The sequence below is a fragment of the Triturus cristatus genome, chromosome 2_1 (assembly GCF_964204655.1).
Source record: "Triturus cristatus chromosome 2_1, aTriCri1.1, whole genome shotgun sequence".
NCBI lineage: Eukaryota > Metazoa > Chordata > Amphibia > Caudata > Salamandridae > Triturus > Triturus cristatus.
The window spans coordinates 315,516,702-315,543,454 of record NC_140581.1 but is presented as its reverse complement, the minus strand read 5'-3'; the positions used below and the strand labels follow the sequence as shown (position 1 = coordinate 315,543,454).

General features: G+C 42.6%; 1 protein-coding gene across 1 annotated transcript in view; it reads left to right on the top strand.

Moving 5' to 3' along the window:
• The window catches only part of C2_1H5orf34 (chromosome 2_1 C5orf34 homolog), a 245,527-nt gene extending 230,171 nt beyond the window's left edge, over nucleotides 1-15,356 (top strand). Inside the window, exons 11-13 of the mRNA XM_085631217.1 lie at nucleotides 6,927-7,013; nucleotides 9,154-9,194; nucleotides 13,606-15,356. Of these exons, the coding sequence (XP_085487343.1) occupies nucleotides 6,927-7,013; nucleotides 9,154-9,194; nucleotides 13,606-13,799 (322 nt within the window). The 3' untranslated portion in view covers nucleotides 13,800-15,356. The remainder of the gene's footprint in view (nucleotides 1-6,926; nucleotides 7,014-9,153; nucleotides 9,195-13,605) is intronic.
• The last annotated feature ends 11,397 nt before the right edge of the window (nucleotides 15,357-26,753 follow it).

Genomic DNA, 26,753 nt, shown 5'->3' with positions numbered 1-26,753 from the left:
ATTAAAAGGTTTCTTCACCCTGATGGCAAAACAGACTATGAGCGTCCAAGTTTTGACAATTAAACGTTAGTCATTCCTTTACTAATGTTCTTCTAACCAATATTGCCAAAAATGCCCTGTTTTCGAATTCCTAGCCCATTGCTAATAATTTTGACATACCTTCCAGTAACTATCAAGTTAGACAAGTATTTGCAATTAATAGGTCTCGCATTATGTATTTTAAAAACATTGTACGCGGTGCGTAAACACACACTTTGTACTTATAGTCATTGCTTACGACAAGCAAGGCTTGCAGTAACTGCTCCTCTTTTGCTGCAAGACTTGCTTCTCGTAAGCAAGGACTATAAGTACAAAATGCGTGTTTATGCACCGCTTGCAGGGTTTCAAAACACATAAATAAAAGGCATTGTCATTTACAATGCCAATAGCTCAAACTCTCGAAAATGCGAGACCTATTGCAATGCAAATGCTTGTTTTAGAGATTGGCACTGCTTCACTGAAGTGACACCGAATAAATGCTTTTAAAGCATCTTATATTACGTTGTTCACTCTTTGTGTTATGTGTCATATATGATTCTGTAAGTGTATTAATTTCAGATTTATCTATTTAGTCTATTGATAATAGTTTTTCAATTTGCACAACCTAGACTTCTTAGCTGGACGTCTTAGCTTGAGATTACCCTGACTGAGGCATGGTCCGAAAGGAACCAAATAATCTAAGGATGTGGCTCATCAAAATGTTATTAGTAAGTGGATATGTTTTGTGGCAGTGTGAATGGAATAGCCATTCTGCTAACTCTGGCAGGCATTTTCTCAGTAATCGACCAATCTCAGTTTCATCTTTCAGTTCTTGGAAATTACAACCATTTCCACCTCTTACCCTGTAGCTGTCAACAGTGGGACACTGACTTGGACACATTGACATCAACAAACTGATTCTGGGGCTGTGGAAGATTAACACCGAGACACTGCCGTGTTGACATTCAGACTAAGAAACCAACACCGGACACTCAACTGTGACATTACGATCTGGATACCACAGCATTTAACCTGAGGCACTGACACTTGAACACAAACTGGCATGCAGATGCTGACATTGGCAGTTGGACAAAGAATCTGACATAGGAACAATAACTCTTGAATGATGATAGTGAGACAAGGGAAAACCGGTACAGGGACAGTGGTAAAGTGACACACTGGCACTAGGTGAAAGACATGTGGAGAGACGGGTATGGGATACTGACATGGAAATGCTGATAAGAGGATTTGGACACTGAAATAGATGCAGACACAGGTGGAGCTCTGTATTTGGGAGGCGCAGACCATCAGAGCCCAAGAGGTTTATCGTTCAGTCCATGCTTACTTAGTATGTTTGTATTTGCATAGTGCTAACCTAGCTGTGCAGCAACCAAGTGCTGAACAGAAGATGTGTGTCCTATGGAACTATTCAGGATCATTTACAAGAGGCAGTTAGGCAGGCTCTTTTTACATGGATACAACTCTGTTCTCTGAACACTATGGTCTTCAGTTTTACTGAATTGAGGGCTGCAGCCATTCTACTGTCACTCGAGCTCCTGGTAATATATGTGGACAAGGCCTTCCTATCTTTTTCTGTTGTGGAATGATTAATTCCAGTTTGGTGATGTCTTTACTCCTATGTTGGTGCTGTCAGCCTGAGGTAGATTTTGTTTCAGTAGGATATGTAGGAGGTCTGCATCTGATGGGTTTCTAGCTGATGTAGCTGGTTTTGAAGGTGTGGGGTGTTTGAGGGGGAAGTCAGTGTGGTTCCTTCTAAGGTAATTCGGTCATACATCATCAAACCTTTCATGAGATGTTTTCAGGAATGCTAAGGTTATATGGGGAGGCTATTGAGTAGAGCCTTGCATCCATTTAGGTGGGAGAGGGCCAGGATTTGTATTGTTGTCCAGAAGTAAGATTCAGGTAGGAAAGTTGTCACTTTTTCAGGAGCAAGAACTTCTACCTGGCTGTTTTTTTTTCCTTGAGGATGTTTGCTTTGAAAGAGCGGTCTATATCCAGGATGTATCCACATGATTTGCAGTGGCAGTAAGCTGTAGTGAGAAGCTATCTAGGTTTCTGTCAGATAGCCGAACATCGATCTGAGAATGCTTGGTGCTGTTGGTGATTAGGAGAAATTTTGCCTTTATTTAGTTTAGTTTTAGGCAGGTGCTTGATATCCGATTCTGGATTTCTTTGAGGCGTTTTGAGTTATGAATGCCTTAAGCTAGAGAGTGTGAGGTAGAGTTGAGTATCATTGTCCTATTGATGGAGTTCGAGGTTTCTGTCAGTGAGAATGGCCCTGTGAGTCCCTGCAGAGTTTGAAGATTATGGGGGAGAGGACGGATCCCTGTGGTAATTCTCAAAGTTCCCATCTGGTTTTGGTTGGTGAGGGAAGAAGAAAATCATTGATGGGCTTTTTTAGAGAAAGTCATACATGTTTCCTGGACAAGGAACTGGACTTGGCAGTAAATTGGTTTGAAAGCTGACAAGATGTCGAACACTGCCTGGAGACGGGCTTAGTGCTTTTCACTGATTAAAATGACCTCATCCACTATTAAAGGGGGACTGTCACAGTGCTGCAGCATAGTCTAAGGCTGTATTCGCATCCTTGAAGAATGTTATTCTTTTTAATTTGTCTGTAGTTTTGATGGAGACTGCTTTCATGCTTTTCTAATGAAAGGTGGGTGGATGATGGGACCAGAGTTGGCATCATTATCAGGGTCTAGTGTAGGTTTTTTCAGCAAGGTCAGGAACTATTCGTTTTCAGGTCATCTACACGGCTTCCATGGATTAGGGAGGCATTGTCTATGCTGAGGATATGTTGGAGGGCATTGCTGTGAATATATTTACTTTGTTTGGTAGTAGAATGCGGTTTTTGTAGGAGGTGGCCATGAAAGAGTTGAGGATGTTAGGGATCTCAACCCGGAAGTGGAGGTGAAAGTGGGATTTGTGGTAAGCTGGATTTCATTTTAAATTTGTCTTGCGGGAGCCAATCTTTTTCATCTTCTCTGAGAAGAAATTGTTGATGTTGGTGGATTTGTCAATTGACTTAGTGGTGGGAGAGGCTAGAAACTGGTTAGCACATTTAATGACATCCTTGAAGTGTGCTGTGTTTCTGTTGGCTGCTTTGTTGATGGTAGTCTTTCAAAAAGGGCCTTTATTGTAGTGATCTACATGCAAGCGGAGTGCTTTGAGGGTTGCAGGATCATGATTTGATGGGTATTCTTCATAGGCTTTCAGGGTAGTGTTGTATGCCTTGAGCAGAGTGTTGACATCTGGTGTGGGCAGGATGTAATTGAATAGGTTGACAAGTTATTTTTCAAGGGTGTCCTTGGCTAGGTCTTTTTAAAAGTGGAACAAATGTTTCATTCTTGTCAGTTGTCCATGATGCATCGGTGTTGAAAGGTGGTTGTAGATTGGGATGGTGACTGGGTCAGTCTAGTCTAGCAGAATTGGAGTCTTGTATTAAAAAAATGTCAAGTAGTCAGAATGAAATGGAGGGTGTTATCTTAAGAGTGGAAGGGTTTGGTTAAGCACTGCTTGATGTCTATAGTGCAGAAGAGTAAACAGGGACTTTTACAGTGCCTTTGTGCTAGGATCACTTAGAAGTTTGTCTCCAAGGACTGTGTGTTGAGTAAATTGAATGAAGGTAGAGGTGATGAGGTGTATGATTATCTCTGTAAAGTTATTTTTGGGTCTAGGGGGTCTGTAGGTTATACCGTGAAGTGGCAAGTGAAGAACTCAATGATGTGGGCTTCATCAAGATACTACAAGTACAAGGCAACAATGATTTGTGAATGACGATGAATCCTCCTCCTGACTTCTGGGTGTAGTCAATTTGTTGGATGTTGGGTTCAAGAATTCCAAAGATGTGTATGGAAGAGGTACCGAGCCATCTTTGTGATGACGGGTGCATCCAGGTTGCATTGTGTGATGATATCCGCTGTGCTGGAAGTATGGACAATCGCAGGGATGCATTTTTATTAGCATGAGTTAGTGTATTTGTGTGGGTGGAGGGATGTTTGTTCTAGTAAGAAGAATGAGGTTCATTGATTTTTTTTCTCTGCAGGTTTGGTATGAGTAAATGTGTGGTCTGGTTGTGAATATTACTTAATTGGTGGGGATTCTGGCACAAGCCTTCCTTGGCCTAAAGAGGCCCAAACACGTGACACCATGGTTTTTAAAAGTCCTTATTTGAGTATACCTGAGATGGGGAACTGCCAGAAAGGCTGATTTAAGCAGTAGAGTGTATGGGTGGTACCACAATTGTGCACGGGGTCAGCTATGGTGTGCTTTCAGGCCTGGAGAGCCGTAACATGATTGTGCTATGTCACCTGGTAAAAGGTGGGAAACAGTGAGCAACATGAGTTGGCCAGAAGTTCCACTGCTGTGCATGGAGACTCATGGGCTCCTGAGGAAATCTCTATTGTTCCACCCTCAAAGATCCCTGTTATTGTTGTTAGCATGTTCATTCCCTTAAAACATTTTCCTGACTTCCAGCCTGCCTAAATCCACCATCCAAATTTGCTAGAACCTCAATTTGAATAGTAGATTAACCTGGCCCTTCAAAAGGTGAGATGTGAGATATTCTGGATTTAGGAATTATAAGTAATTGTTTTTATGTGGATGATCTGCATGTTTAGTAAATATGTTACAAAATAGATATTTTTGAGCCGGTTTTTGCTATTTAATTCATTCACAGGGAACGTTTTGTGCACCCAAACCCCACCAACCGATCCGACTCCAGAATTCCCCTTCTCATAAAAAACCTAACTGTCATTTAAGGGGACATCTCCATCTCCTACAACTACGATAATACACCACATCCAGTCAAAGCAGTGTTACTCTCAACTCTTACTGGCATGACCAATTTTGGAATCTCAGGCCAAACCGAAATGAAGATAAGAGCATATCACAAGAAGAGAGAGTAGGATTTGGCTGTACTGTTGAGGATTTTCTCACACTGGCTGTTATGTGGGAAGAGTGCCTCAAGAATATATAATTCTGTTTCTATTTACTACTGATGATGTCGCCATTTAGGCGAGATGGCATCTGTCTGCCGAAGAGCACCGGGTAAGGTCCCTCGCAGTTTATCTTGTCTGTGATCATTCCATTTAAACTCCAGACAGAAAATGTGGACATACCTAAACCGACATTTTTCTTGTGCATAAAGTATGTGGCTGCCTTTAATTCTTTGCTTGGGTGGGTCTAGGTAATTTGTTTAAGTATGGTTTGTATGAATTGCCTCCTCTTCTGGTCTTTCATTCGGCTTAATTTTCTCCTGATAGTGTAAAATTGGACTGGCAATATTTTGTCTATCCTATTCTTCTGAGACTCCTATATAGATATAGGTGTGGTGTCTCTAGCCTGGCCACTAGTAATTTCATATTTGATTGCAACTGTTAAGTTTTCCATGGAACCCTTGTACTGAGCCTTCATCAACTTTTTAATGTTAGATTTATTTTTCCTCTGTGAAACTCATTTCTGAGAGCACATCCATGAGTTGAACTGGGTAGTTGGTCCTAGCCAACTTTTCTCAAGCACCTAAGCAGGTGAAAGGAGATGTTGTCTTAAAGGGGAACTTGTGATTACCCGCAGAATGGCTCTTGGACACAGAGTCCTTGGATGTACCAAGGCTCATAGGTTAGGGCCTCATTAATGTTTGAAGGTAGTTACTGGTGGGCTTGTAGCCAGTGCATTTGGTGCAGTCTGATATTCCATCCCTTATTTTTCAGATTATGCATGTCCGGGAGACTAAGACCCATAGCGGTCTGCTGTCTTTATGCAGTTACAAAGAGGGGGTCTTTAGCCTCTTTACTCTTCATGGGGAAGATAGTGTTTGTCTTCAGGACTACTTCCAGAACACGAGGGTGAGCAAGGTCCACAGTGCAGCCTTATCTCAGATCCCTTCACGCTTCAGTCCTCATGTCATTTATAAGCAGGGGAAGGATGGCGACAGAGATTGTGTGAGATCTCACAGCTTCTCATTTCAGCCCACTCACACGTGCAGCTTTACGGTGACTGGTGCGGAATAAAATTGTGCGACTCACCCTCCGCATGGTGCCTGTTGTCTCTGAGGGCTGGCCATGCTGCCCCAACGCTGGCGGCTCATCGCAGAACCATCGCAGCTGGTTCTCAGTGCGCTGTATGATCAATGGTCTTCCCGCCTGCCCCCAGCAGCGGGCGTGTTCTTTCTCGGAGAAGGGCGGTCCTGGGTCCTTCTTCAGCTCACTGCTTCTCTCAAACTCTGAAGTGCGCCAACTGTGTAACGTACTACAGAGAACTTCTTTGCTTTAGTTCATTAATTGTGATCTATTATGTCGTAATATCTCGGGACAGAGTGGGATCAGAGCACATATTAGTTTGTCCCTCCTTGTCCATGCTTGACCACGTACCTTCGCATTCGTGTTTTAAAATGTGTTAACTACATCCGTCGATCATTTAAAAAAGATGCGGATACCAGTTTCAGGTTTTAAACAACGTTTTTTCTTTTTTGTGGCTAAACATTTCAATACAAAAGATGGACCTAAATATAGAAAGCTAGACATGCAATTGGAATTTCTATTTCTATGTAACATTTTTGAGAATTTTTGCATTGATGGTTTTAAAAACCAGGAATACATGTGATTACATTATATCGAATTACTGTATATTAAGATAATAGTCGGCAATGGCAATTTAGAACATGCAAGGATAGTCCAGAAAATAGGTATTCATTAAACAGAAAGCATTTAAAATGCTAATTTAACAAACTCACCAGCAGAGCATGAAAATCACAATGTTTAAAGAGGTTGGTAAAAGATGGACGAGAAACTTTCTTCACATTTTGTAAACTTTCATGTTCCCTGAGCTACATTCAGAAACGTGTTGCTAAAGTTAAAAAAATCTGTTGTCTTCTAATACCACAGCTATGTGAAGGCAGCGGTCGCATGGTGCCAGAGGCTGGATGTCCACTTGAAGAACAAGATTCCAGTCTCAGAAACGGAGGAGAACTGGTAATGTTCGCTATCTTTAATGTCCTCTTTACTAAAACATGCCTTGACATAGATCTTCAGTATAGCATAGGAAGTCACACAAAAAAACACATATGTTCATTTTTGCTTAACTGCATACCGCGTTAATCCTCAGAGGGGTCTGCCAAAACACAGTTTTCCGGGGGCCATAGCTGGTCTGTTGCAGTGGGTAGGAGGTAGTCTCAGCGTAATGCAACAATAATCTTAAGTAATTTAATATCCCATTAGTGTACAGTAATTAGGTGACTTTCACTTATCTATTTTCTGCTCTGCAACAAAGGGTTAAAAGTGTGTTCTTGGTTCCGTTTCTAATGCAGCTGGTTCTTTAAAATAATTAGAGTTGAAAGCTTAGCCACAGCAAGTGGCCTTCATGGGTCCACAGATCAGTTTGTCTGGTGATGGGGAGGTGAGGCGGGTGTACTTACAAAGTCACAACATAGTGTGCAAGGTCTTTTGAGCATTCACTATGCTTCCCTTCTTCAAGGCTGGACCCTGAAACAGCCTCTCTAGACATCTTCTTGGTCCCCTCACACTCTCAGAGACTCAACCAGGGACATCTCCCAGGTCTCCCCAGGCACCACAGGACCTCAATGACTCCTGAAACAACAGTGGGGGCTGCCATATGCAAGAGATGGTGGTACAGGGGAGCCGACTTCTGCACTTGTGTCCTGAAGGTCTGGTTGTCCTGCCTTCTTGTTTGCAATCCGAACAGGACACCGGGAAGTTGGTATCTGCACTGCACAGGGATAGGGAGCTACAGAGGGGACGGAAGTCCTACCACCGTCCTTACTTAGGAAAGGTCTGGGGATGGGAGAAAAACAACCAACCCAATTCCTAGGCGAGACTGGGGAAGTTCTGTGGGTTGCCCAAAGTGAATTTTTATATCTAAAATGGGGACAAACCTTGGTCTGTGTGGTCAAGCCATCCCTGATAGATCTGAACATTCAAGTCCTTTTTTAGTCCCCAATAGCAGTAGGAGAAAAAAACAGAACAAAAAATGTATTTCTATCTTTTTTTTCTATTTTCTAAACCAAAACCTGTGGAGATTACATGCTTTCAGAAGTGCCAATATTGTGCAATTGTAGGAAAATGTGGTAGTTTAAAAAGTTTTAAAGGATTTTTTAAAAAAAGGTTTTAAACTAAATTTGTTAATATGGACATGGAAGGGCACCCTCCTTAGGCATAAGTACAACCCACCCACCCTACCTTGACTAAGGGCCAGAAGGCTTGTGGTGATCAACTCCACCGTCCACGGACCCACGGATGTGAAATGATCATGTCTCTCTCAGAATAGAGAAAAATTACATTTATTTTAGGGCATTATTCAAAACGGATCATTTTCCATTTTAACTACACTACTTGTGTCTCGGTATCTGATAGGCTGTTTTTCAACACAAAATCAAAACATGAAATCGCAGGGTGTACATGTATATTACCAAAAACTATTTGATATTTAAAAGCAGAAGGCTGAACTGACAGTTGCTGAGCAGTGGTTTCCAGAGGACAACTTAGCCTGACACGGGTCAGAAGTAATTGTGGTGGTGGTGGTCCAGGGATTACGAGTGTTTATTTTATCTGGCTAGATAGGATGCAAAAGGAGAGCTGCAAATATTTGCGGGGCAGGCAGTGGGGTAGGATGGGCATCGATGGAGCGGGAGGTGCCTGTCGTAGATCAGACTGGACAGTGTAGTACTGCAGCAATGTGGAAAGGGAGTAGTTTTGTTTATAGTAATGAGTACAATCACCATGGGCTTGGATGTTTGTGCTGATGGAGGTTTCCTTGGAGGTCATGGAAACTCTTTCCTTCTCCATACTGAAATTGTGAGCGGTTGAAGGAGGCCATGAATTGTGTGTGAGAACTGGCATTTGGTTATGACTATTGGTTATTTGGTCATATTTATATTGTCTGAATGCCACACTCTAAACCTTGGATTATAAAATTAGAGTACATTTCAGGGCACTTTCTAACCAGACATCATTATAAAGGTATTAGTAAATAATGTTTCTTTAAAACTGATACTACCTCATTAGCTAATTTGCACAGTTTGGAAGATTTTTATAATCAAAATATATAGGTTGTTTTATTTCTAGCATTTACCAAAAATCTTTTCTCCCTTAACAGGTGTCCTTTTGTTGAACTTGAAAAAATACAAAGATTTAATTGTATCCTTTCAATTCAAAATACCCACGTGTTGTAAGTTGATTGAAATATAATTATTTTAACTGAAACAAATTTGTTATAATGCGTGTTTTAATGTTTCTTCCAAATCATTGAAAGTACTCGCAGATCACTGGAATAAGTGAACTGAGGTTTATGCTAAAATACTAACGCTACAGCCAACACAGGACTCCCTGCCTGATCATCTGCAACATAATGAACAAAAAGACAAAGCACTCATGCTTGAAATGCAGGTTCTGAGCAAGATTAAGATGGCAACTCTTGCAAGCGAATGTTGAACCCAAAGAGGAGCAGCAGGTTCTTTTTTTAAAGGCGAACATATCACTCAGTTATCTTTGAAAGATGATGTCATTATAGAAGATCTGTGAATGACTGGAATGATGGGTGCAGTTCCAAGGCGATTGTCGGTGAATCATGTGTAAGCTTTCGAAGATAGTTGTCTTTCTAATCATGTCTGCTTGTTCCATCTGAGGCTTCTTCTGTTACCTTGCTGATATAGGGTTTTCGAAGCTGAAAACTAGGTGAAATAGCTCACATTAAGACAATTAGGATATTTAAATATGTTTAAAAAATGAATGCACTCTTTAACTGAAGTGCCACAAGTGAACCTTCGAACCCTTTCTCTGCCCATCAATTATCACAAATAGCAGCAATGAGAACAATATACCTTTACAATCCCCCACAAAGTGTGATCAGTATCTGGAAAAAAATAGATTTAATGCGATGAAAGAAGGCGCTACGACAGACAACTCCTCTGCTGGTGTGGAGTGTGAATATAGAAGTTGCTAACCGCAATTCCAAATCTAATGCCTCATGAATGTCTGGAGCACACCATATAAATTCGGTCTCACAAAAGATTTACAATAATGTTCAGATATTTTACATTCTATCATTTCTCACAGAGTATCCTAATTAGTTTTACATTCAAAACACAATATTGGAAATACAACAAGAGATTTTTCAGTGCCTTACACAGGCACACAGGCAATGTGCTGGTCTGTTATATTTAACCCAGATGTGAGAAATACAAAGATCTCATGAAATTCCTCAATAAATGTACAGTTATTACAAATGTCAGACATTAATGACAAAAGAGGTTATTTCAACTCTGGTTTGGAAAAACAGCCAACACTTTTATCGTCTGCTAGACTTCCTCAGGGCAGTAGAAACCCAAAAGAGTAATTCCAGCAATCAATTTTTAAATTTAACAATGCGTTTAAAAAGGGAAAAGGAGAAGAAAAGGGGACTGCACCCCCTTATCAACATCACCTATAGTGGAAAGGAAGGATTAAAAAGAATATGCACATTGTGCATGAGATCAGAAAAAATGGATAGCCGCGAATAGTTATAACAAAGACGTGATCCACCAACAACAAGCCATAACACTATGCATAACTAAGATTTTACAATCATGTAAGAGAAACCAATCCACCAGAAGATTAGTATATTTTGAGGGCAACCAACTGTGACCATTGAAAGACCAACACAATGTAAGGAAAAGACCATAGTTCATGGGGTGCTCAAAAACTAAGCAACTGATAACAAATCACCTTTTTGAATATCCAAGTTAGAAGGTAAAGATACCATCCAAAAGCTGCAACCAAAGCGATCGGAATACGGTATACAAACTAATCTGTGATGAGATTTTTTTTTTTATCCGATTAGTGGAACAGCGAAAATGCACACCAGCCGTACAGTCACAACCGAGCATGTCCTCAATTAGCGACTTACAGGCACTGTCTTGTCGATGTTTCCTGTTCTCTGTGATAAGCCGACATAAGAAACAACAGTTTTCTGTTTTGAACATCACCCGCCCAATCCACGATGGTGCTTCAATTACAAGAACAAAGGTTGAAAAAAACGTCTGCATATAAAAAGTATAAGAACAAAATATAAATTATTGATTACTGGTTAAAGTCATCCAAGCGCACCACTTCTTATTAATTGGTCAATAGCAGTGCTTAATTATGTCGACTTGTCATAGTGAACAAGAAACATCAGCTCACTGTGTCTTTAAGTCACTACTTGAGAGCATGTTTGGTTGCAACTTTGTTTGGCTGGTGTGCCTTGTCGCTGCTCCACTAATCGGATTAAAAATCTCTTTACAGATTAGTTTGCATACTATATCCCAGTCGCTTCAGTTCCAGCTTTTGGATGGTGTCTTCACCTTATGACAGATATTCAAAACAAATCATTTGCTTCGTTTTTGGGCACCCTGTGAATGTGTGTAATTTCCTTGAATTATGTTTGTTTTTGAATGGACACAGTGTTGGTTGCCCTCAATATATGCTAATCTTCTGGTGCATTGATTTCTCTTACATGGTTGTAAATTCTTGATTATGCCCAGTGTTATGGCTTGTTGGTGTCTCAATCTTTGTTACAACTATTCTTGGATATCCGTTTTTTCTTATCTCATGCACAATGTGCATTTTTTTAACCATTCTTTCCTTTTTGTACCACTGTGTGTTGTTAATAATGGGGAACATTCCCCGTTTCTTCTCCCTTTCCATTTTATTTTTAAAAGCATTTTTTAAATTTTAATACTGATGGCTGTTTGCTGGCATTGTTTTTTTGTATTTCTACAGCCCTGAGGAAGGCGATCAGACAAAACATGTGTTTGCTGTTGTCTCATAACAGATTCAAAATAACCTCTTTTGCTTGTCATTAATGTCTGACTTTTGTGCACTGAAAAATATCTTGTATTTTAAATATTGTGTTTTGAATGCAAAACTAATTACAATACTCTGAGTTATATTGTAATACATGTGAACATTATTAATATTTTGTGAGGCTTCATTTATGTGGCGTGCTCCAGACATTCATGTGACATTCTCTGTCCATTTCCAGTTGTATGCTATCGAGTTATCTGTGTCAGAGGAGATGCAGTCGCCGTGTGAAAATGGGTACGAAGGTTGATAAAACAGAGCATGTTAGATGTATTTGGGATTTCATTGTGAGTAAGGCAAACATCGGAGATTACAATTGTGTCCTGTCCCCCTATATTGCATATATGTGACATTGTGGGTGAAGGAAATGGCAATCCTGTTACAGAAACTGAAAAAACAAAGGACTCACACTCGGAATTAAATTAATTCACTGAATGCTTGTTGATAACAAATAAAATATTTTATTTTAGTAGCGCTGTGAGTAAGCAAACAAGCTTTACAAAGCACCTAAATAAATTATAAAAAATGAACTACATTGGCACATAGTAAATACTTGGTCCTATCACCCTGAGGAGTGTGGGTTGCCTTTTTAAGGTGACAGAATTTCGAGGTGACTTGGAACAACCTTTTTAATGTAGAGTTGGGGGGACTTTATTTCATATAGTAATTGTTTTTCTTTACCTTCCTATTAAAGGAGGCAATATAGCAGCAAAGCATTTGGAGTGAAAACTCCACTGTCCATTATGTTTTCTGAATCCTGGGCCAGCAGAAACTTGTTGGCTAATGCTTTATGCAGCCTACGAAAAAATGGCTCGCCTTTTACTTTTGGGGTGGTTTTGCCACTCAGCAAATAACCTGTTGACTGTGTAGGCCCCCCTCATTTTCTGGGGGCGGGGAGCTGAGCATTGGGCTTAGGAATAGCATGGCATGCTATATTTGCCTTCAAACAGCAGTAGGAATGTTTGCCTCCTCCTTGAATGCTGGCCTTCTGTGCCAGCAGGAGAGTCCGCGGAAGTTGGATCATGAAGGCAGTAATAGGGTATGCAAAGCCCTCCGCCGACTGTCTGTGGGAGTTGCTGTCCGCAGGAATTGAACGGACACGCCCATGAATGAGCATGAGTCTGTTGACGGCAGACTAATTATGAGGCTCTCACCTCCAATAGGAGAGATCGCAGTGGGGAGAGAAGAGGAGCCTACAACATGGTGAGATGATTACAAGGAGTCTACTTGATGTCACTACTCACTTGTAATACATTTTTACATAGATGATGTACACAGGGAATTAAGTAACTCTGTTACTACAAGTGAATACAATGTCATTATGTGCCTATAATAGGAAAATAAATCAGGTTTTATAGGGAATTAACTCTCTCCCACTTATAAAGTTCTTTGCTATCCTTTGTGATTTTTTCACTTAGTGAGACTAAATTATGTTTGACTGTAGTGCGCTTAGAAATTATTTCCATATCTTTAGCCACTCCAAATGCCAGTTTGCAAATTTCATAACGCTTTTCTGCTAGAGAAATCCGTCTAGTCCAGAGTTTTGATTCCCTTCTTCATCCTCCGGAGATCCAGAATGTTGGTGTAATCTGGGGTTGTGACAGTAATAAGGTTATTAGAACACTTAAATATATTTTTTCTCATGGTCATCAAAAATATTGGTGGTTTGAAATGTTTGTCATTAGTTTTATGTTGTATTAATCCCTTAACATACTGCTTTCAACTTCAGTTTTGCTAGAAAACAGCAATCTTCCTAGTACTGTTTCTCAGCCAAAAGCAGTGGAGCACAGTGGCACTGACGAGAGCAACTTCCGGGATGATGCACGTTTACCTGACCTGGGAGAGATAGCGTCAGTTTTGGAAAAAACATCAAAAGCCATACAAGATATTGACTTCCTCCTTTCCTCCACAACTAGGAAATGAACACACTGCAGACCACCCATCCGTGGCATTGTGAAATGTATAAACACAGATTCTGTTGGTGTTTATGGAATAGTGTTTGTGTTCCAAGAAACGCCTGTTCTCATAAAGCAATCACATTTAGTACATAGACAAGATGAGATTTTCCACAGTTGCTTCTTTGCTTAGTGAAATTATTTTACAAATAATTTTGAATAAAACATCGAAAGTATGCAATAGATTTTATCCCCTCTTCCACCAGTAAAAAAGCACAATAGAGCCTCAAATTGCTGTGCTAAAACTATGTTTCGATCTCTACGTATTTGAGAAAATGATGCATTTTGCACTAGACGTGATTTTGTCTTAGTGTTCCATTATTTATTACATTGTTTACACGATGATGTTGCTGCCGCTATATTTGTGGCTTAGATTGCACAACTAAGATAAATAAGTTGTTGAAACTGAAAAGGTGTTGCTTATTGCAATGTATTATGTCTGGCCACAGAAAACTTTAGTTATAATGAAGACCACATGTCTCCAATTCCTCAAGTATCAAGACGGAGAGCGTTGGCATTTATTCCATTGGCTTTCATTTGGTTTTTCATGGATTGTCGTTGCTTGCAAGAAAGTGTCAAGAAAGTGACATTTTCTGGATAGTTGCATTGTCCTATTTGTGTCCTCATTCGGTTTGATGGTGGACTATCTAGTGGTGCTATCACTTGCATGGGACCGCTGAGATCAGGGCGTGGATAGGCAACTTAGGGCAGACACCAAACTCTTCTTTATGGAAAATAAAGACTCTGTAACTCAAAAATCATGCTATGGAAAGCCTATAAAATTGCCCAGAGAAGTTGGGCACAAAACCTGTTTCCCTAAAGAAGAAGCAAGAAGTAGCGGAATTGAACCACCTAGAATGGCAAATCCTCCACCTAGAAGAACAGTCTATCGCCTTGCCAGACCCTTTGCTTCTCAGACAGTTAGGGCCCTCCGTACAAAAAGAGTACACTGTACCGGTTGTATGAGGTAGGGGACAAGACCGGGAAACTTCTTGCCTGGCTTTACAAAAAAGAAATGTGTATGTAGAATCAGGGACAGCAAGGGGGCAGTCTATGCCACGGACACCCAGGTTATCCAGGCATTTGCTAACTACAAGTTGTTGTACGAGCCCCGTCCCCTGGGAGACCCCACTGCAATCACTCAATATCAGGCCAGCCTTCCGAACCCGGTACTGGGCGCAGAGTATGTGGGAACCTTAGAAGGCGACGTCACCCTTGCCGAGATACAAGCAGCAGTTGCCAAACTTACGACATGGAAGCCTGCGGGCCCCAACTGCATCCCTGCTTAGTTCTATAAATACTATCTTGACATTCTAGGACCCCATTTGTTAAACCTATTTCAGGAAGTAGTTGAAACAGGCACTCTTCTCCCCGACCTCATGACAGCCACCATAATGGTTATCCATAAGGAGGGCAAACCACGAGACGGGTGCGAATCGCACTGCCCAATCTCACTCTTACACACAGAGGTTAAAATCTTGGCCACAATACTGCTGACAGGCCTGCTGCCAGCCATCCCACCCCTTATTTACAGTGACCAATCGGTGTGCATGCTGGGTTGTTCCACCCAGCTGAACCTATGTAGAACCCACAACTGGATGTCAGAGGTCAAGAACCGAACTGCCCCTCACATTTTCTTATCCCTGGACACAGAAAGCGTTCAATGTAGTAAACTGGCCATTCCTAGAAAGCACACTGATCAAATTTGGTTTTGGGCCCAATTTTAGGAACTGGATACCAATACTCTACAGAGATCCAAAAGCTGCTGTGTAAGTCACTGGATTGTTGTCTTCTAAATCTCCTATCGAGGGACCCGGCAGGGATGTCCCCTATCCTCCCTCCCTTTTTGCCCTTACAGTGGAATTCTGGCTTGTCAAAACCAAATATACCCTGACATTTGAGGCTTCCCGACCATGGATGCTGACGACGTAGTGATTTCGCTCTATGCAGGTGACATCCTGCTATACATTACCAAACCCCTGACCACCGTTCCCGTCCTTTTCCATATATTAGAGGCGTATGGGTGACATTCTGGATACAAAATGAATTGGGACGATATATTCTCCGTGCTGTGTGCAGGATTTGCCCTCCCTCCCTGGGAATCTGAAGGTGGCTCCTGAGGGTTTTAAATACCTTGAAATATTCATAACACCCCATCGAGATATATGCCATTGCTACAACCTTGGGAGGGTAGTATCCAATTTGCAGAGGGACGCAGAGCGGTGGAAAGAACTGCCCCTCTCGTTACTAGGGCGTGCAGCCCTCTTTGAAATGATTACACTACCACAAGTATTGGATGCTATTCAGGACACATATTTCCCACTCTCAGGGTCCACCTTCAATGATATTAATGGAGATATGCGATCTCTCCTGTGGCAGGGTGGGCATCCTGAGATTGTGCTCAAGACCCTGCAGCAAAACACCTATAACGCCCTCCCCGGTATAGAGGTAAATTACTGGGCAGCACACCTGATCCCCATTAATGACGGTACATACACTACAAGACCACCCTACATACAGATTGTAGAGGAGTACCTTAGCCCTCTGCACTCACCCACACTTTCTCTACAGTGGTAAAGTTGTCTGAAGTCTTCTACCGGTGACCCAGGTAACCCTGGGAGTGTGGGAGAGGGCAAAAAGAGTAATTGGATGGGCCTTTAAGATCACTAAAGAGACACCGCTGTAGAAGGGGATATGGCAGCGTGAGACTGGCAAATTACAAGGATTTGGGGCATGAGATTTGATTGGAATCTCCACAATTGGGACATTCTGAAATACGGGGAGTTAATATCCCAGGCAACTTTCCATACAGAATACAACCTACATAAATCCCAGTTTTTTTTTTTTTTAAATATGCGCAGCTAAGACCCGCACAACTGGCTGAGGGCCTGGCAGATAGCGATACCAGACTGTGCACCATTGGAGGGGAGATTGTTACAAGAGGAACTTACTAAAGGAGATATATCGCTCACCTATAAAACAATGAATAACAATATGCCTGATAACTTTGACACCCTAAGGGAGTGCTGGGTATGGGATGTGGGAGAATTAGAAGATGATTGACTGGGCGGCAGCGTTTATGCACCCTAGAGAAGTTGCCATTAAGTTCCGGTTGCGCCTAATCAAGTACACAATCCTTCACAGGGCATACTACTATAGGGATAGACTCCCCAAGATGGGCAAAGCAGAATCCCCAACATGCCTACGATGGCAAACTGCTAGAGGAGACTTGATGCAGACACTATAGGGATGGCTCCTTATCCGACTGTACTGGACTGCGATTTTGGAGGAACTTGATAAAGTTCTGGAGGTTGCAATGCCAACAGAGCCTGCATATGTTATGTTAGGTATCGAAAACGATATAGATATCCCTAGGCCCCAACTTCTTTTAGCGCCCTGTGGTTAGTGGTAACCAAGCAAGATGTGGTGAGAAGGTGGGGGGCAGCTGAAGTTCCAACTGTTCAAGAAAGGAAGAGGGGGCCAGATGGCTTGGATGCAGAGTGGTTAGGTAGGGTGGGCTGGGTGCGCAAAGATGCACCTCACGGTCAGCTGGCAAGGAAAAATTCAAAGCAGCTGGGCCACTCTTGAAGTGGGTCTCAGTGATGCTGATGTTCCCCAACGGCTGCTTGGTCCTCGTGCAGTGAGGTTCCGAACTAGACACTCACAGTTGGTGTTTGGTGCAGGGTTTCCGGTACCCCAGGAGTTGGTATGGCACTGGTCGGGCTGGTCCTGTTGTCTTCACACTTGATGGGGAGACAGATCGGACCTTCCAGAGCACCAATATCTTCTCCTGTTCCTCTGCGGTGTCAGTTGGGCCAGGGAGCTGCAAGGCGATGGACTGGACTCTGCTTACCAGTGCCTACGGACACGCAAAAACTGGTCCATTCAGTCTGTATTTAACACTGTATAGAAGTCTGCACACAAAGGTAATTGCAGTGGAAACAAAATGTAATCACTAAAAGAAGCAAAGTGATCATCTGTACAATCCATTTCTTAATAGGTTCTTGCTTCAGAAAAACAGTTGACACATGTTCGTTACCAACGTGACTTTTTCAAGGCTTGCCAGGTTTATGGTACTCCCCTCTCTTTAGCGATCTTTTTCCGCAATTTTTTTGACAGAAACCCAGATGTACACGATAGAATGTTGTCCTCCTCAGTCTATATACTAAGCCAGCAGGTATGCAGTAAGAGTATGTAGTTGAGTTTGGCCGGATCATAAAGAGACGAAACGTATTTCAAATGGCTGTGGTGAGCCGTAACCAGTAGAAATGATCCCAGGTCCAATGTCTCCAAAGTGATACTGCAGACTACTTCCCCACGTACAATACTCAGTAGACAGGAGTCCATGATAGGCCCCCGTCAGGTACGGTCTCTTTATGGGTGTACGGGCTGCAGGGGAGCAGCTTCTCTACTCCAAGAGTGACCTTCAGGGTTTGTTGAAGTCCTGGCAGGCTACCCAAAACTTTGGTAGTTCTCCAGCTCGCAGGATGTGTCACTCTGTCGCGATTGTCAAGAGCAGGCTGAGGATGGCAGGGTTTCAAGCAAAAGTCCAAAGTTCTGATGCGGTCCTCGCCAGGCAGTGACTCTTCTTCATCCTTTTTCTGTTTATCCATCGAAACTGAGGTCTTGGGTTCAGGGGTGTCACCTAAATAATCAATTTAAGGGTGTTCTGGGTAGTGACAGGTAGTAGCCAATGGGCTACCTGCCTTTAGAGTGTCTACACCCTCTATATGACCACTTTTTGAAGAAGTGGGCATAACTCTGACCCTAGAATGCTAATTCTGTCCAAATCAACATGAAGGAATCTGAAAAGTGGGATCCACATCAGCTGGCCCGCCCTAGGGTCTAAGAATGTTCACAACTCCTCCAAGCAGGATTGGCATTCCAGAGCGGGAGGTTTTAAAGGCCTGGTGCCTTTGTTATGCAATCCCGGTCCTCTCCAGATAGTGGAGTTACTACCCCCATGTCCTGACCCTACTTCCAGCGGCAAGACAGCCGGAAAAATTAGTTATATTAGGAGGTGTGTCCACATCCAGCCAGCACCACCCCTAGAGCAGGCCTGCTGTACCAAGACACGGAGGCTGCAATGGCAATTTGCATGAGGGGCCATTTAGGGTGGCACAATTTGTGCTGCAGCCCTTAGGGGCCCTTTTTAGGTCCAATGCCCAAGGTACCAGGGGTACCATACACCAGGGACTTACATGGGGCCTAAAGAGGGTGTCAATTGTGGATCAATCGTACAGTTTAGGGAAAGCACACTGGTGCTGAAGTCCGGGTTAGCAAGAACCCAGCACACTTTCAGTCAAAGTTGCACCAGGTACCAGGCAAAAGATTGGGGGGGGGGTACTGTAACAAAATTCCAGTTTCCTACACTCGTGTACCACCTTGTACAATAAAATTAACAAAATCCTAGGAAACTTCTTTTTGAGCAAAGAAACATTCATGAGTATCTCAACCAATATGTGAAAGTAAGAGAGGCCAGTTTACTAATCCTCAGAATGAACCACTTTTACCTTAAACCTCTTTTTGTGTTTAGTCACAGATGATGATATGCCACTTTGGGCAATTTTTAAATCTGATTTGGCAAAACCCTATCCTTGACCTGTATATGCCACAGTGAGCTCAAATGAGTGAGATAAGTTAAAAATCACATTGGCAAACACTAAAAAGTATTACACATTTTTAAAGTGAAATAAAACCTAACCAATACTAAATGGCTGATGTGCTGAAGCTGGCTACTGCCTTGGCAAGAGGGGTAGGAGTTCTTCTGTGAAGCTCTGGCCTTTTGCAATCCACGCACACCATCCTCTCCTTCCTGTACCTTCATAATTCTCTTCCCGTAGCCCTGGAACTTACAAGCGCCAGCTTCCATTAGATTTGATCTGCATCTGGCAAACCCTACCAAACCCCTTGTAAATGAAGTATTATATCCTTCTGTCTTGGAGAGATAAAGATCCAGCTTAGATAAAGGTTCTTGATACTTCATTTGAGTGTGCTGCCTATGGCCCCTCTGGCTTAATTACATAGATTAACAGCAATATCTTCGTTGCTTACCCAGACAGCCTTCTCGTTAAATGGTAAACCATTATTCATCAGCCAAGCACAATTTTACCAATATCCTAGGAATTTAGAGAAGCAAGTTAATCTCAACCAATTGCTTAACCTAGTACATAATAATGGTGGGGTGACACAGACTGCTCTGCTTTGCTACTCTCTAGCCAAGAAATTACATACTCCAAATTCGGCACACCTTGCCTGGTGGATTCTCACCTAAGTCACCTTCTAGAAACAAAAAGACTACAGATAGCCCTGACTCATGTCCAGGCTCCTTCATGTACTGAAAAGCTGCAAGTCGTGCTAGGTAAGATAACCTTTACCCTCTCATCCAGGATACTTCTGCCACCATGTCAACACGATGTAGAAAAATTGGAGGCCAAAAACCAGAGTTTCTAAGGGGTGGCCTTCGGCCTGAAAACTTCGTCAACCAGCCAACAAAGTAAGAGGCTAAAATGCAAGAATGAAACTAAAGAATGCCTTAGTGTGAGCACTCCCAGAAACCCTAGCTGCTGATGAATTGTGCTAGCCCTAGCATGAAGATCACCAAGGCCATTTTTTGTGCTGCACTGGCACTGAAGTGGTGTATGTGCATTAACCCTACAATTTTTCAAATGAAGGTATGCGCTGAAGATACCAAAAAATAAGTACCTTCTGTAACACATAAAACGGCATCAAGATACAGACTCAAGATGTACCTTCTTTAAAAGGTGAAGCATGGCACCAGGCAAGCAACACCATGACAAAGACCTTGTACATCCAGAGGGGGCACCGACTCAATGTCGTCATCTCTTGGGGAGCCTTCAGAAAGCTCACCAACAATATCTCCAACTTCTGAATCATCATATCATAGTACAAGCCAATGACCAGAATTGCCTGACATTCAAAGAAAATCTTTGACCATCTCAAATGAACCATAACCGAAACCCAAACATGCCCAAACCACTTACATCCCCTCATCATGGACTGAACCCCAACAAACACCTACTCAATACTGTCATTTCCCACCGTTCCACTAATCCTGGATCAAGAAAAAGTATTGCACTTGAGATCAATTGCTGACTGCAATCAGCCTGATTTTCCAAGCCCACTTGTAAAGAGCGGCCTCATTGGTACTCACTTTGCCCCGAAACTCACATTGCACACCCACAAACTCTTGTCTGGTTCCGTTGGTCATGGAGTTGACCTCAGTGAGACATGGTTTAGAAAAAACTCCCACTACATCTGTTATTGGTCTTCTGCACCCAGACTATAAAATTGTCCTGTGGAATAGAGAGGGCAGGAGGCACAGTAGTCTTGACTCATGCCACTGATCTGACCTGCATTGTTATCACTGAGAGTAACTCTTCCTTGTTCAAATACACAGCTTCCTGTTTATCCATCAGTTCCAACAGCTCTCCTATTGTTATAATAATCCGCTTCCCCAGGCCAAAATCCCAACATAATGGAAAAACCATGGAAATGACACTCCACTGTAGGACCAAAGCCAACAAAATTGTGATCATGGCTTTATAGGTTGATGGGACAGATTTAAAACCTGCAAACAGACCTCACCGAGAATATTCAAGCACTTACGTTTTTAAACTGATAGTGGCCTGAAACCCGTAGCTGGACACCTGCTTGACCATATTTTCATGCACCAACTTAAAAAACCTTGAATGTAGCTTTACATCCACAAACCTTGTCACACCACTCCTTAATTGCCACTAACTGACCAACCTTACCACACATCCAATGCTGCACAGCAAACAATATCCGCCCAAGACTTTACAGACACTTTAAAAATATTCATCTAGAAGTCTTTGTCAAATCATAACTTGACATTACCAAAATGCATACTGAACAACCAGTACTTCCACATTTCTGCTGCCCTGGATTATTTTGCACCTTTCAAATTTTTAATACCCAAACATGGCATTAAATCACTCAACAGATGGCTCAAGTCAAAACTTGCTGAACCAAAATGGAACAACTATAACCTACAATACTGATGGCACAAATCTAAGTCCGAAGAGGGCAAGACAGGTTTCAAGATACACAGAAAAGGCTACCACAGGGTGTTTGGAAGAGCCAACACGGCCTAGCTCACAAAAAGTATTAGAGGCACCAAACAAATCAAAGGAGGTCTTTATGAACTACCATGAGCTGCTCAACCCAATGCTCTGAAGAAAAAAAGGACTTGCAATCAACTCAGTGAAGACCTACTAGAGTTCTTCGAATCCATAATATGCTAGTACATCTCCAACACACCAGACCTATCGCCTCATTTTTTTTTACTGTGCCGCCTTTATTGCGATTCACATTGTAACAGGAGCATTAAGGTGAGGGAATTTTGCCCATTCACCATAACCTCTTAGGAGTAAAATAGGTGAGGCGTAGCCTTAAAGAAATGAAGAGCTCCTGACTGGCCATCTTACCATCTCTCTCTCCAATCACTCTTTTACAGGGCACCTACCCAGCCCTCCCACTGTTAATTATTACCATAAACGGGTCTTGCACGTTTATGATTTGGGATTTATAGATGAATTATATTCTTTCCCTAAAGGGCATGGGGTGATCTTTACCACTTGTGGGCTATATTCTGGAGGTTCATTCAAGGTGGCTTGGTGAGCAGCTAATGCAAATTGCAACTGTAAGTATTTGTAGCATTGGGTTCTTTGGAGGTCAAATTCTGCTTGGAGAATCTGGAGCAACTCCTTTTCTGCACTCTGCCAGACATCTCCCAACTTGAAATTCGAATAAGATCCCACCACTAAAATCTCTCAAAGTGGGGGCTTTGGAGAAGCCATTTATCAAGCCAACCGGGTGTCTCCTGTGTGGGTTTTTGGTCACATTTGATCCAGTGCAAGGCCAACCGACATCGTGAGAGGGACACACTCCTAGCTTCCGGTAGTGAGTCCTGAAGGGGATCCCTACACAGTAGGCCTAGTACATTGTTTTGATTCATTAGAAATATCTCAACAAATAATGCAGGGTCTTTGTGATCACTGAACAACACTTGATTCTGTGATGCCAGTCACATAGATGAAGGTCATCCATGCCCATTCCTCCATCATCGGTGTATTTGTGACACTTACTGCAGTTGCTGAGAGTCTGCTTTGTTGAGAGAAAGGAATTCACCCTGGCTGTCCAGTCAGTAAACTAAGTCTGGGGATCACTGAATACAAATGTTGTAGGGCATACAGAAACTTAGGCAGGATCATCCTTTTGAATGGAGCCACGCCACTCTGACGAGTATATTGAGAGGGAGATTGGACCACTTTCTCAGCTCTTTCTGAGTCCGAGCCAGAAGGGCGGTGAGATTGAGACTCAATGTGAGCCCTATCTTCAGAGCAATATGCATTCCCAGCTGTACTGGAAGCTGAACTTGTGGACAGAAAGTCAGGATTGCAAGTCACCCTTTTCCCTCTCCCCCTGGTTAGCTGTGATTTCAAAGCAACTGGCCTTTAGGGTGGAAGCCTGAACATTTGAATTAGCTGAGGGCCTGTATCATGCACATAAAACAGAGAATGTGGTTATAGAGTCTTACAAATACAGGAGGACTGTGTATTAGACCAACACAATTTTTAAAATTTAGGGACTCAGTCCACATATATCATCAGTGATTGTTGGTGGGTTTTGGCTAGCTCACTTTGCCACATCTAACCCCTCAACCAACCAGGGTAACAGATGTTGCTGTCAACCCTCAAACATGGCACTGATTTCCCACGGAATCTGTTGAAAAGGATCTAACCCTTTTGCTCGTCACTCTTGCACACCAGAGAAAGTTACAACAGTGCATTTTCAAATATTTATTGAAATTATCGGATTCTTGCATAAAAAGCGTGAGCTACGATTGTTAGAAAGATGAGACGTTACTGTAATCTGAATTGTTAGAATGGTGAACAGTATGAACAGTTCAATATGTTAATTGTTGCTAATGTGTGCCTACTCCTATCTGTCCTACACTATGCTAAAGATAGAATAGCAATGGCATTATTCTGCATGATTAATTGGGATAGTCTAACCCGCATACCTCGGTCTTCGGTGTCAGGAAGCTGGTTGCAGTGCACAAGTCAGCAGAGCTGCATCTCAGTCTGCAGCAGTTCCGTAATAATTCCCAGCATGAAAATGCTCCTCTCAAACAGCTTAAACATGGAAATTGTTTATATAATAAAATGCTGTTTTTTATCAACTGTGGCAAAGGCGCAGCGCGGCTCATTTGGTTTCGTACAGCTAAAATGAATTGTCTCCTAATGAGCACAGAAAAGAAAGAAAATAGTGGCATTGTGTTCTTCATGTTTAACCCTGGAACAAACTGTTCAGACCACAGGGCGTCAGTGCCTATCGCAAATACACATACAGCACATTCACACGTCAGCAGAAAAGTATGGCAAAGGGCACAATCAGGAAGAGATGTCAACTTAAGAAGTTGAATATAAGATAGAGAATACATACAAGACACGTCGCAATGCCATCGGCATAGTGGGCTCGCTGATCCTCGGAGTCCTCATTCCAAATCTGTGCATCACACCCGCACTGCCAAGAGTTCCATTGCCAGACCAATGTACAACGACAAAAGGGGGCTTGCTGTGTTTGGGCCCTCTACAAATCTGAAGGGGGCAGTGAGAGGGTGCCATTCACTTTCACTTGCGTATAACATTTTCACAAAAGACAGAAAGCGGGACCCACATCCCATACGAAGGACTATCTTAAACACAAAGGACCAGTCCAGTGATGAGTCGAAGGTTTTTCTAAATCTAGGAGCAGAGGGGACCATAAACCTGTGAGGCCAGTAGAGCAGTTTTCCAGACTTGTCTCCACACTCAAAAAATGTCAATTTGAGGCAATACAGCACAGCTAAGCTTTTTCTAAGCAGAGTTGGTGTAGGGAGACTCTAGTTATTGGCGCTGAATTCTCACATCTCCCCTAGCAAGGTACTTGCACTTGAGTGCGAGAGTCATTGCCTCTAGGGTGGACACCTGTTGGTTTTTCTGTTTGTCCTTTATCTCAAGAAGGCTGTGGCCTTGCCATGCATTGTGGCTTACCTTGCAGCTCATAGCATTCACATTGATTCTACTTAGCCCACATTAAGTTTAGAGTAGGATTTCAGTTCTTGCGATAAGTACAGCGAGAACTATGCATCGTCTAGGCACTATGCAATTATACTCCACATTGGTCGACACTCCACTCTAATCGTAACTGGGGAGTGATCTGCGATTCCGCAGGAAGGATGTTTGCCGCAGTTGTACATAGCATGTCTGCTGCTGGAAGACAAGGTAGTCAATTCTAGACAGGCGTACATGCATCGCCGAGATACGGGTGTATTCGGCCACATGTAGGTGCCATTTTCTCAAGATTTCACATAGGCCCAGTGAGTTTGCTCGGTCAGCCAACACAGGGCTCCTTTGCAGCTTCACTACCCATGCCATGGTAGAATCTAATGCAGGGTCTAACACTGCAAGTCTAATGCCACCTATGCAGTGGCATAACAAAACTGGAGGGGGCTCCCCTGCAAAGTACATAGAGGGGACCCCCTCGCATCGCTGCCAAGGTTCCAGGTTATTTGTGACATTTCAATGGCTGAAGTCTGCGTATGTGTGACTTTGTAGTGCCTTATGTGTGACACGTTGAGAGACACTATCGCACAATCAAAGTAGCTATGGCTGTGTAATAATGTTAATTTCAGAATGTCCTGAGAAACCATGAAAGAGTGGAGTGAAGGTGTATGTAGTTAGGAATGTGCTTGTTTCCTGCAAAAGGGACATAGCCTGGTGAGTGTTGCATGCATCCCAGGCTAAATTATAAAAATATAAGAAAATAACCCAAAAAGCAGGCTGGCTACATTGGGATTTCGCCAGGATAAAACTGTCTGTAGCAAGCTCTGGTGTCACCATGTGCTGAGTTCAGCCACACGTAGCACCAGTAAAAAACAAGCATTTGCAATGCAATTGGTCTCGCATTTGGGACAGTTAGAGGAATTGGCGTTGTAAATGACAATGTATTTTACCCATGTGTTTTGGTTTGGAGTGGATGTATGTGTGTGGAGTGAATTTATATGGGTTGTATTGGAATTGTTAGTTGTGGAATTGTGTGGTGTGCGGTATATTTATGTAGCGGAAATATGTGGCATGGTGAATAGATAGGAGTGAGAGCTGCACAGATAAGATAGAAAGGAAGATAGAAAGAGATAGGTAGTTTGTGCAAGAAGTGGTGAATGAACTCGAGACAGAGGAGCAGAAAGATTGTGAGAAAGAGAGAAAGAAAGGGAAAGCAGGCCACAGAGGCATAAGGAGGGAGGGCCTGTGTATGCAGAAGACAACCTAATTAGAGGAGGGAAGCGTGGAGTTGAGGGACGGAAACCTTGAAAAGGTACTGGAAAGAATCTGCTTAGTATGTGTGAGCAGGCAGTAAAGAGAGGAAATAGGGAACGTGAGGGAGGGATGTACGTACGGTTGGTGGAAGTTTAAGGGAGAGAAATGTTGGTTTGGAATTGTTTGTTGTGGAATTGTGTGGTGTGAAGTTGTGTAGTGGTAATATGTGGTATGTCAGTGACATACTTTTGAATGTTGCTTCCTAGAATGACTACTTATCCGTGCTCAAAATGGGGAGGGAAAAAGGAAGGCTGAGTGCATAGGAAAAGGGAAGAGAGTCAGCAAGGGAGAAATGCATGTGAGAAAGAAAAGCAGAGAGAAACACCATGGCTTTAGAATGAGGCTGGGCATGTTCAGAGAAGAGTGAGTCTTACAGTTAGAGGAGTGTGCAAGGAAGGCAGGGGAAAATCAAAAGCAAACCGATGCTTTCTGACTCGCACAATAGGAGAAAGGGCCCGGGCACCCCGACCTCCTTCCCTGTGGTGCCCTTGTGGTGAGATGACCTCCTAAAGGGC